Raw genomic sequence first — 12,171 nt, forward strand, 5'->3', positions numbered from 1 at the left:
AGCACTAATTGTTCATTGGTTCACGGTTCCTTAGATATAGCCTGGTGACAAACGCTCGAACAGACGGCAGAGGCTTAGTAAAAGGGATTCGGCTTTAAACCTTAGGTACGGACTCCTAAAAACGACGTCCATTACGTGACAATATGAGAATAAAGTTGTTCGTATTATAATGGGTATATTAAAATGTCCCGGCAGTTGGAATGTGCCAGCCCTCGCTCTATATTAAATTCCTGAGGTATTACCGCCCGCCCGCCTGAGATGAGACCACAGATTAACATTTTATTTAATTATTGCGGGGCACGTTAGGCAGAAAACGATTTTCATGATGGGGTTAGATGTCTAATTAGTTTTAATGAATAAAAAATAGAACTTAATTTATTTTCTAGTTTGTTAAGGGTGTTTTTAATTTCATAAGAAATCTCTACCAGTAGACACGCGAGTTTAATAAATTGAATAAAATAATAAGTTTGCTTATATGTTATAATTTTTTTTTAGTGCTACAAATGATTAATTAGCTTAATTTTTGGGTTTTGTAGACCTCAAAATATGTATATTATTTTATGAAGTCTTGTTTAGTGCGTATATTCAAGCTCAGACACTTCAGTTAGATGAAATAATATATGTACTTATGAATCTGTAAAATCACTAGATATTAAGTTCCTTTAAAATTAAATTAAAAGGCTTAATAGTATAATAGGCTTAATAGTATCTTGGAAGTTAAAGATTGATCCAGGGTAATTTATTGTGGAGTCCTAAAAATATTAATATAAATTTGGATCAAAGGAAATGAAAACATCACAGTTAATGATTAATAAACATTTTATTATCAACAAATGCTATGCTACATTAGTATCATTGTTTTCGTCATTTATAACCTCTTTGCTATCATCCTCTTTGTCTTTGACGTCTTGAGGTATTGAGGTCTCCATTTCGCTAGACTCTGAAGAATTCTGTAAAGATATTTAATTAAGATTAAGAATATTATTTAACAGAAAAGCATGATATATAAGGTAACATTACAATTTATTGTTAACACTTCACGTGTGCCAAAGTTCGCACAGAAGCTTTGTGCAAATAATTGATTGTTTGATTTCATTATTTCTAAAATTGTTTCTCCTTTTTTCCCGTACCATAAATTCAATCCTTGTATCTTGTGGAGTTTTACAAATCAAGATTGTAGGCAAAAATAACGCTCGTTCAACTAAATAATTTTAAGAAACTTAATACCTAATGAGATTGTTATTTTTTTTTAATTTAAAAAAAAATTCTTTTAGTTTTTTCCTTGTAGCTTTTGTAGCTCTTTAGGAATTCTACGCATTACATACTTTGTATCATGTATCAAGACTATTCAAGACACCTAGACTCAGACTCAGACTAACCTCTCTTTCAAACAGTATAGCGAGCTCAACGTGTTTCGTCTGTGGGAACATGTCGACGGGCACAGCTCGCACGGGCAGGAAGGGAGCGCCGCGCAACGTCTTGGACGACGCGCGGGACAGGTCGATGAAGTTCTTAACGGCGGACGCCGGGCTGCACGATATGTATACTAAGCGCTTCACCTTCCTCGTGTTCCGAAGCTGGGTTACAGCACGCATATCTGGGTAGAATGAAACGTAATAATATAAAAAGGTGAAGAAAAATTACGGAAAATATATTGAAACAACCAGAATATTGATACCAAAGATTGTTTTTTTTTACAAGCAGTACATTTGTATATGTTGTAGACAGACCCATTTCGTTTCACTACGTAATACTAGCTACTCTATTCTGTGGCTACTAAGCCACAGAATATAGATTAGTAATATAATACACTACTTAACTAAGTATACCAAACCGGTCAACTTGCAAATAGGACAAACAAAAGCAAATTTGTCAAACAATGTTTATGATTTTCGTACCCAAAGGGTGGGTACGAAGCCCTAGAATGGCGCTTACAGGCGTCATTATTACATCAGGGCCCCGATTCTGCGTTTTACATTCATCGGCCATTGTAAATAGCAGGGGTCCTGTCTTAAGCACCATGCTGAATTGGAAACAGTATATAATGTATTGTAATGGTTATTAACTTACGTAGCCCAGCCCTCGGCGGGTCCACAATGGCTATGATATCTTCTCCGGTGGCCCGCGCCAGCACGGACGGCAGCACATCCTCTGCCTTCCCCGTGAAGAACTCACAGTTCTCTATTTTATTTAACTCCGCATTCGCTTTAGCATCCTTAACCGCTTCAGCTATCATCTCCAAGCCTAATACTTTGTTGCAATGCTGGAAATATAGATGTTCGTAAGTAATAGAATAGGGAATAAAATAATTGATGGTTCATGGTCTAGTTCAGATTGAGCAAACTTTCTTTTTTGTTTTTCGTGGTGAAGAATGAGATAGAAGCCTTTAAAGAAAAAACACCTCTAAACAACGACATTGCAGGATTGAAATAGACGTTGTTTTGCTATGGTGCAGAAAAAAACGAATGTTGAATTATTTACGAATGAAGAATAAAATTCACTAGAGGGATAAAAAAAGGTTATTATATATACTATAGATATAGGCCCTCACCTTAGCGAAGCACAGTCCTATAGTGCCGGTCCCACAACAGATGTCCACCACAGTGGAGTCCTCCTTTACTCGGCTCATGTCGATAGCACTCTGATACAGCACGTCTGCGCCTGCGGTGTTCACCTACAAACATACTTATATTTGGAGGTACCAATAAATAATAATCTGGAAGATCAGATTAGACTGGATCTGATGTTCAATCTGAACGGTTCTGCGATGTATGGTCAGGTTTAAATTATGTAATTAATTGAACCGAAATGTCATTTCCGTACACTTGAGCGTTTTTTGATCATTAAGGATGTAGATATGTCACTTGGCTAATGAAGGGACACGGGTGCGGTTAGTAACTCAAGCTTTAAAGTGAGTGCAAGCATTGAAGCATGACTATGTAGGCCGTTGGAGAAGCGTGACGACGCACTACACGACGTTGCGATTTTGTTAGAACTTTAATATATATTCTTTTTTAAGTTTTGCACTTCAAGGCATTTATTTCCTGAGTTACTGTGCAATCTGTTATTTTTTCTCAGTCCACCACCGAACCTGGGTCCCAATGACCCATGAATGGGGAAATATTATTATAATGATACTATTCCTCATTTTTTAAGATTTTTTCCAACAAAGTAATTGGAAATTCAGTACGGGGTGGAACACTCATGGTCAATATAATGAATTTCAAATTATTATGTTGGCAAAATGCTTAGGAAAATAGGAATTGTTATAAATTTAATCCAATTTCCATTCAGTCATCAGCCATTATAAACAGCGAAAAAAAAACTTTAGTGGCCAAGGCTCCAGCCTCGGCCACTTGGCCTTGGACTTGATTCCACAACAAAACTTCAAAATTTATAATTTCTATGTTAATGTGATATGAATTATATTACCTGAGTAAGTTCTTCCTCATGGATGTGATCCAGTTCAGTATGGTCAGCAAAAGAGTTACAAAACATAGTAAATATGGCAAACGAAGCATTTGACGTGTATAACACAAATGTAAGTAGCAATGGAAAATGTGTTTGATCGAATATTTATTATTGGTTTTTAATTCTAGCAGTGAAATAATATATAGTGCAATCAAAATGTACATGGAATGCAAGTAATTGTATGTATTTTTACGAAATAAGACGTATTCTAGTCAAATAAACATTATACAGAATACTACAGGTTTGATCAAATTAATGAAACAGCATGTTCCAACAGAGTATTTTAAAAATAAAGAACATTTTTTTGTAGTTATTTAGAAGCATTTTCAAGCAATGAAACGGCTCATTGTTGTTTTTTTTCATTTATCATTATGGTATGAAATGAATGAGCAGGGCATAGCATTTACCTAATATACTTTAAAAGTATGACTAAAATTACTAAAATATTTATTAATTTAGCTTCTAACCAACACTAAATCTAAACATTATTACGTAATTACTTTCATCAATAAAATAAATAAATAGTATTCATAGTATCAAGAAAGTTAAGTTTAGCTAAGAAAGTAGGCTTACCTGGAAGAACGCCTCTGGTGATATTCTGAACTGCTTTCCAAGAATAGTGTCTATTATATGAGTGGACCCAGCAAGATGGACTGGCTTCGCCCCATCCTCGCCAACACGCCTGTCATATAAAAAGGTTTTAATTAATCTTGATACTTGAATTCCATGTATTCAGATGGATTAAGAAAGAGCTTGGAGGAAGCTGGTAAAAAACATTGATTGTAGTCATGCCCCTAATAATGAGAATTTTTAATCATCAAAATAAGAAAAACCCTAGGTGTGTTGGTTTTTTTTTTATGAGTCTGTTACCAAGTTGAAAACCGCCTTATCGTCGAAGCGGTTAGGTTGAGTTTCTTATGGCATTTGTAAGTGGTTAATTTAAAACTTAAATAGTAACGATATGCAAGAATCACCTTTTAAGTGCAAGTTCGAAGTACAGGGACTTGATTCCACACGCGATCGCTTCTTCTGAACTAAAATGTTCTTTAAGATCGCTCTTTATTTTATCTAATTCGCTTTCGGTCAGCTCCTGAAAAGTAATCATAATACACAATATTTAGAGTTTTAGACCATATCCAATCTAATCAATCAGAAATTTCATCCTTAGGCATAATGCTCATATTTACTCTGATATGAATTGATGGGGTAAATGTTAGTTATGTACAAGATTATAAAATTTTAGTACTCTAAAAGTTTTAGTTGAACTGACCTGTGGATGCATGACTACTATGAGCATGACCTCGCCAGTAGACGTGGAGTCTCGCACGGTGAGGTATCGCCAGTAGCCCGAGTAGTCCGCAGGAGAGAACGGCGCCAACGAAGACTTGCGGACGAAGTCTTGGAACAACTGTGGTGAGGGTATGTTATTAAAGGCATCTGTGAACTTATGACCCAGGTATCGCTAGAGTGATACAGTTGAAGCGAACCTTCGGGCGCCTCATACCGATAACTGGCGAGAAGTGGCCAAAGATAGGGTAAAGTGGCACTCTCTCGTATCAAAGGTCAAGACACATTTTGGGTAGCTGAGCTAACAGAGTAAGTATCTGTGAATGTACTGGTATACCGCTATCTAGCCGAGAACGTGCCGAACTTTTTAAGTAAAAAATAAAATGCGTTTGTTAGCAAGGTAATAAAATACTTCAAAATGGTCATTGAAACTTACCAATACAGCCTTTTTAGTCTGCTCTGATATATGTATCATTGCCTGAATTGGCCCAACACCAACAGTGCCAGTCACATAGCTCCCTAACCTGAACCCAACAGTAGGCAACTTCGTCTCATCATCAATCCCAACTGTAAACTCACACTTGTTCCTATAACCTTCAGTTACTGGCGACTTCTCTATAGGTTTTAGCTCAAAGCTTAATCCTTGGTGTAGCTTGCGTTTTGATTCAATCTCATTACGCCTGCTTTTGTCAATTTTCCATATTTCATTGTCAAATTTCATCAGAATATTCTTGATTTCTTTTTCTTTTAACTTGAGCTGGAAGAATAGATATTTTCATTCAATTGCAAGTGTGTTTTCATGTGATATGTGAAGTGCCCCTTGTGTGTGAACTATATGAAAAAAAAAATGTATATGCGAACATTTTCTGCACCTAAGTATTTCAAGTTAAGGTTTAAAATTCCAAATTTCTGTTGCAAATTTGAGTGACCTTTGTATATGCCATTTGGAAGTGCATCTAACCTTTTACTCTAGATATATGCATACAATTTTTAAGATATTTTATTTTTAGTTAAAAAGGACCAATAATCTTATCAATACAAAACAGTCAATGATAATAACAGAGTTTTCTCTCATACCTGCTGCTCATAAGGCATATTCCAGTATGGAGTGGTGGCATCTTTAAGCCTCTCTTCTTGACTCTTATTGTCATCCTCTTTCCTCTTCTTCTGTAGGTCTGTATCCTCTTCATCTTGCTTCCTCTTTCTAACCAATGGATCTGGTGCTGGTTTTGCCTCTTCTGCTATTAATGTTTTACCTGTAATATTCATGTTTTGAATATACTAAAACTTAAGAGGTAAAGTTTATGAGGTAGTAGATTACCACATCTCAGGATCTACTAAGTAAATTTTAATATTTTTATTAAAATAGAAAGACATAATGTGTGAGTATCATAGGGGAACCTTAATTTATCCAAAAAATACAGCCCATTGTATTGGGCATAGATCAGCTAGAATTTGATACATTTTGGATTCATAAATAGATTGAATTTAACTTGTACAAAAATTGGTTCTCCATGATTCTTACCATTTAAATTATTAAACATGCCCTTAAAGAGTGAAAGGACAAAAACGAAATTTAATATATGAAAGTAAATAACAGATGAGCAGATCTTAGACTGATTTGTTATAGTGAAAGTTTTCAAAAAATAAATATGAACATATCGAATAAATTGCTGATTTTTTTTACCTTTCCATGAGTACCCATTGAGTGCCTGAATAGCTTTAGAGCGCTCTTCGTCATTTTGGAAGCAGGCATACAGCCAATGACTTCCGTTTTTAGGTCTCTTTATTTTACTAGTGTTCAAACCCAACTTTTGATTCATAAGTTTCTTTAACTCCTGAAAAAATAATTAAAATGTTAGAAAACACAACAAATATTTTTTACGTTAGTTCTAATATATAAGAGTAATTATTTTCAATGAAAATGTTTTTAAAAAGGTTAACACTTGTTTTAAAACTATGAAAAGGCTTCATTCATAAAAAATATTTAAAAGTTATACAATACTATCAAAACATACGGCAATTCCATAAAACTTGGGCAGTCCACGCAATTCTATCTTAAACTTTTCCGAAGAAAACCCTCCGCGATCTAAATATGCATATTCTTCGTCAGTTTTTATTACTTGTTCTGTAACTTTATCACTTATTTCAGTAACCATTTCATTTTCTTCTGCCATAATATACTTAAAATATTCAAAATAACTTTATAAAACTTTGTGTGTACTTTCGTAAATTTTTAGGTTATATTGTTTGCATTTTCTATTGCGTGTTGACGAATTGAGGTTTGTCTATGTTGGACAGAAACAAATAGTTGTTCATGGCAAAACTAAGGACTAACTCCGACCTGGAACGCAAAATTCAAGTCAAACACGAGATCATTGTCTAGTGACAGTTTACATTTCGTTCAAGAATGTAAGGAAAAGAAGAATATGTCAAAGATTCTGCTTCTAGTCCTTTTGCTGGATCTAAAAAATATATCATGACTACAAAAAAAAAATGTTTCTAAAACATTCCTCATGGTTACTATTTTCATTTTATAACACGACAGTTTTTAATCTAAAGAAAAAGTTTATCAGATGGTTTTACATGTTATAAAATTTGTGAAACGTTTTTTTACTATCTTTTGTTGAAGATTCGAACTTGAACGGCTCGCGGGTGAGCTGCATTTCTTACACAATATTGTTCACCGCACACTCGCCAAAGTTTTGATCAAAGTGCCATAAAAAGGTTAATAAAAAAACCTCATTTATCAAATAAATGGGTCAAAAGATTGAAACTACATAAATAGAACATATCATATATTCTCGTACGAATTACATAAAATTAAAAAATAAATTAGTAACACATCCACGATAGATTTAGAAAAACATTGGTACAAAAGACGTAAGTCTATTTGTATGGAAGTACATTAGACTAGTCACGACAATGAAATAGCACATTGTGAGGTATATTAGAACATACTTAATAATAATGTTAACATTTTATAATTTGTTATTATTGCAACAACATAAAATAATATACATTTCCTCTTTTTTATTACGAATAAATAAAATATGTGCTAGCGAATTATAATGTAAATACAAGCTTCTACCGAATGTGGTTTCAGCTATTATTTGAAACAGTTAAATACTTGCGAGAACTTATTGCTTCAGCATAGCAACATGTTAGCATGATACTGTTTTATAACACATACATATATTTCATGGAATTCCTGACCAATCGCGTCTTAAATATTAATTACAGAGTCAATGAAGTATCAAAAATAGATTTTTGTAACTCTACTGTAATGCCAGCATTACCAGTAAAATATGTCATAGCTTCTAGGGTTATACTGACAACCAAATTCATATCCAGATATACATAATAATGGTTTATGGAAAAAAAATAAGTTATGGCCACATTTTTTTTAAATAGAATTATTAAAAAAAATGTGGTTTTGGAAGAATATAGACAGAAAGCCTGCTGTCGTTCTATTTGCAAGTTGATTTCTTAATTGTTATCGGATAACTATTTATGCAAACACGGAATAGTAAACAAATAATCACAAATAATCTGACGACCTCCGTGGTCGAGTGGCATACGCACCGGTTTCAAGGTGTCGCTAGCTCTGAGGTCCCGGGTTCGATCCCCGGTCGGGTCAATGTAAAAATTCACATTTCTACATTGTCTCGGGTCTGGGTGTTTGTGGTACCTTCGTTGTATCTGAATTCCATAACACAAGTGCTTCAGCAACTTACTTTGGGTTTAGAACAATGTATGTGATGTTGTCCGCATTTAATAGAGTCCAAGAAATTAATTTCGATACCTTAATGAAATACCAATTAAAATACTAAAAAAAGCTAAAGTTAGGTATGTACCTAACATACATAGAGGTAAAAAGGCCACAACAAATAACTACACAATATTCGCCTACGATTCTTGCTTACAAAATATTAGAGTAATCCATAGGTTTACTATTCCATGCTTTAGGTTCTAAAAGGTTCACAGGGAGATCACAGATCATACCTTAGTAAGAAGAAATAATAAAAACCAACCATATTGTATCTACCTTAAAGTACACTTTGGCCTCGGCAGCATCTACACTACGAATGTCAAAGGGTATTGTATCATCCCGACAAATTCTTAACAGACGGGACCCGCAATAATACAAAACGACGTCATCATGACGTCACAAGCAGCTTTAAAAACAGGTTGCTTTAGAACAGAACTGTCAAATTGCGTCATCAAAATGGCGGCTAGGTCTGTTTGTAATTTGCGGAGATGATACGATGGGAAGAAACAGAAAATAATAGGGTTGATGACATTTTTTTGTCAAGTCCGTCAGGTAATAATATAATGAATACGGTTACGTATTTTACATGTAAACGATAAATACGTACATACAGGTAATAGAACTTACGCATGACGTCACTAGAACGCAAACATTACTAAGCCCCTACATCAAATACCCAAAATAATCTGCTGCAGGCTATTCGGAATTGAAATTATTTTTATTGGTCAGATGTAGACAAAAAGATTTGTGTACTTGTCTTAGTTTTTCACGACTTACCCGACGGACTAAATTGATCTACATTTTTTATACCCAGTCATCAGCCCTATTATACTTTACGCGTATAGAACTGTAAGGATATAAATGTTAATGTTATGTGGTCCCGTTCTTTAGAAACATGTTTTTAAGTTTATCTTTGTCTTGATCCTCCTTAGCTTTCCTTAACTTCTTAATTTGTTCAAGTTCCTTATCGACTGTGGCGGCCATGGACGGATTTAAGGACTTTAGCCGTTTGAAGTCTTCTTCAGCTAGGTCTGGGTTCCAGGCGCCGACGTGAGCTTTGCCTCGCCTGTATAAAGCTTTTTCATTATCTGGAAATTACAAGACAAACATCAATTATGCATGATGAATTTGATGGAATAACTTTAAGGTGATGTAACTTTAAACAGGTTACAGTCTTCTGACACAAACTGTCATAGACAATGAGAAAAGAAATGTGGGGTATAAGCAACTTGGCACTAAAAACTGAAAAGTACAATAGTCTGTTTTATAGAAGTAGATAACAATGGGAACTATTCATTTGTATTTGTTTTATTGTTTATAAGTCAAATTCATAAACTTCCTACCTTTTTCATACTCCAGAACTGTATTGCAATATTCTATAACAGCATAATATTCTCCATTTAAAAGTTTGCACTGTGCATAGTTTAGTAGAATCGGCAATTTAATTTTATTCAATTCGGCCCACTCATCATCAGTTTTTCTTTCCCTGGAAGTGTTTAATAAAATTCAGGTTAGGACTTTCTGCTACATGGGCCACATTGTCAAATTTTGTAAGCAAAAACAGAAAAATAAGGGAAATCTTTTACCACCAAACTTCCTCATCAGTGTCAATTTGATCTCCAACCATATTGTCCAAACTATTCATAGGCAAATGTAGAAGTTCTTAATTAAATTTGTTTTAGTGTAACTTATACATAAAAAAATATATGTAGCTTGGTGGTACCAAGCTACATATCCTCCCTTTTCCGCATTTAGGCTCCAGTTTAATCCATTCTGCGTAGATATTACCAGAACTGTATCTTTGAGAGATATCCAACAAAGATATGCAATTTAAAGACCTATATACCTTATCATTAGCTGTTCACAGATAGAGAGAGCCTCATGGTAAGCCTTCTCTGCTTCTTCATATTTCTTCTGTATATACAGCTTGTTGCCTTTCTCCCTGAGCAGGGGCACCAGCTCCACTCTCTCCTTTGCATTGTACTGCCACAACTCCTTCTCATATTCATCTGATCTTTCTACTTTAAGTACTTCTGTAATATGAAATAAATTATTAAGTTATGTGCTTTGGTACTGATTAGTCTTAATAAGGTAGGATTAAGGCTTATATCTTAAATCTGTATTAGTGAGCCCTTTAAAGAGGTTTAGCTAGAATTTTAGCCATACTTTCCTTTCCTATTTAGAATTAAGACTGAATCACATTTTTTGGTAAGTAGGATCATTGGTCCTACTTTCTCACTTACTCTTACTGTTTGGACTTCAAAGAGACCACTTCTCTTTAAAGCCCAGTCTGGTCATTAAAAAGTACAGCACTGGATATGAAGGTTAACAAATAACAAATAAGATTAATATTTCTTTATGAAAATGTTGAGAGATGTGTAAGTTACTGAATAGTAGGCGTTCTACTCATATCATTTAAGCCTAATAGTCAGTTCTATTGCAGAGCAAAGACATCAATTCTACTTCCACCTCTTTCAAGGGTAATATCAGTTTATTTTTAAGTCTAAAATTTATAAAAAATAACAGTTTAAAGCTACAGCAGACAGTTAATCAACATAGCTGAAAATATTACCTATAATGAATTCCAGATCACAGGGATTCTTCATCAGCTCATCCAGGTCCTTGAAGCCTAAGCCCTCAGTGTGCAGGGTCATAGTGCATGTGTGCTTAGCTTTAGGTGCATCCTGTCCCAGTTCACGAAGTGTCTTTGATATGTATGGGTAACTGAACACCACCTGTGGATGATAAAACAAATATGTTTTAGAACTTTAGTAGCTATGGTTTTTATAGATGTTATTGAAATTATGATTGATAATACTAAACTTTATGAAAGACTGAACGAAAAATAAAGCATCTCTAAGCTAATTGTGATTTTTTACTACATGAACATTTGCAAACCCAAATTCATGTATTTTGAAAACTGTTAATGATATATTACCTCTTTTTTACATCGGAAGCTTGAAACTTCTCCTACAGCCATCATTTTGACAATAGTTTCCCAGACTTCAAGTTTAAATTTATGACCTATTACTAAGACCATAGGTTCCTTTTTTCCTATATTTCTACTATCATCCAGCAGCACCCTCTCGTCTCCGAGTTTCCATGTTTGGAAATGAAAATGTACCTACAAGAAGGACAAGGTTTAAGGACATTCTTATCTTGAGAAATACATGTCAAGTTATTTTCATCATTCAGTTATTTACCTTACTGCCATTTGCAATGGGTACATATTTTTGGCCAGCGTAGATAGTATTTTTAATTACAGCAACGGGCTGAGTCATTTGGTTACAGATATTATGGCACAAATAACTAAAATAAAATAGTAAACACTGTTTGTTTTTATCACAACCTTCACGATTGCAAATTCAAGTTTTGACAAAGACAATCATTTGACAGCAAAGAAAATTCATTAAAAAAATTGTTACTATCACATTAATTTTACGACTAATAAAAACTTTCACCATTTCAAAACAGAAAAATATTTAATCGAAGTAAAGTTCGCCAGTATTCTCTACTTTATTATTTATAGGTAAAAATATTTTGCAGCAACTGTGCGGAAATAAGAGAAACATTTAATTTTATAAGTAAAAATTTTCTTATTAACATTGTAAGTATTTTTATAAGTAGAAATTTTAATAATG

General features: G+C 34.0%; 2 protein-coding genes across 2 annotated transcripts; both read right to left on the bottom strand.

Moving 5' to 3' along the window:
- Window positions 1-801: 801 nt before the first annotated feature.
- Window positions 802-7,062, bottom strand: LOC113501986 (tRNA (uracil-5-)-methyltransferase homolog A). The gene is made up of 11 exons (XM_026883332.1): window positions 6,777-7,062; window positions 6,446-6,596; window positions 5,836-6,014; window positions 5,195-5,515; window positions 4,742-4,879; window positions 4,446-4,561; window positions 4,045-4,153; window positions 2,552-2,674; window positions 2,071-2,263; window positions 1,380-1,597; window positions 802-950 (listed from the first exon to the last, which is right to left on the bottom strand). The coding sequence occupies exons 1-11, from the start codon at window positions 6,933-6,935 to the stop codon at window positions 837-839; spliced, it is 1,821 nt and encodes a 606-aa protein (XP_026739133.1). The 5' UTR covers window positions 6,936-7,062; the 3' UTR covers window positions 802-836.
- A 1,399-nt stretch (window positions 7,063-8,461) lies between these two features.
- On the bottom strand, window positions 8,462-11,923 carry LOC113501883 (AH receptor-interacting protein). The gene is made up of 6 exons (XM_026883183.1): window positions 11,734-11,923; window positions 11,469-11,654; window positions 11,103-11,265; window positions 10,377-10,563; window positions 9,874-10,016; window positions 8,462-9,618 (listed from the first exon to the last, which is right to left on the bottom strand). The coding sequence occupies exons 1-6, from the start codon at window positions 11,809-11,811 to the stop codon at window positions 9,401-9,403; spliced, it is 975 nt and encodes a 324-aa protein (XP_026738984.1). The 5' UTR covers window positions 11,812-11,923; the 3' UTR covers window positions 8,462-9,400.
- Between the last annotated feature and the right edge of the window lie 248 nt (window positions 11,924-12,171).

This window comes from Trichoplusia ni, chromosome 16, assembly GCF_003590095.1.
Source record: "Trichoplusia ni isolate ovarian cell line Hi5 chromosome 16, tn1, whole genome shotgun sequence".
In the NCBI taxonomy this organism is placed as follows: Eukaryota; Metazoa; Arthropoda; class Insecta; order Lepidoptera; family Noctuidae; genus Trichoplusia; species Trichoplusia ni.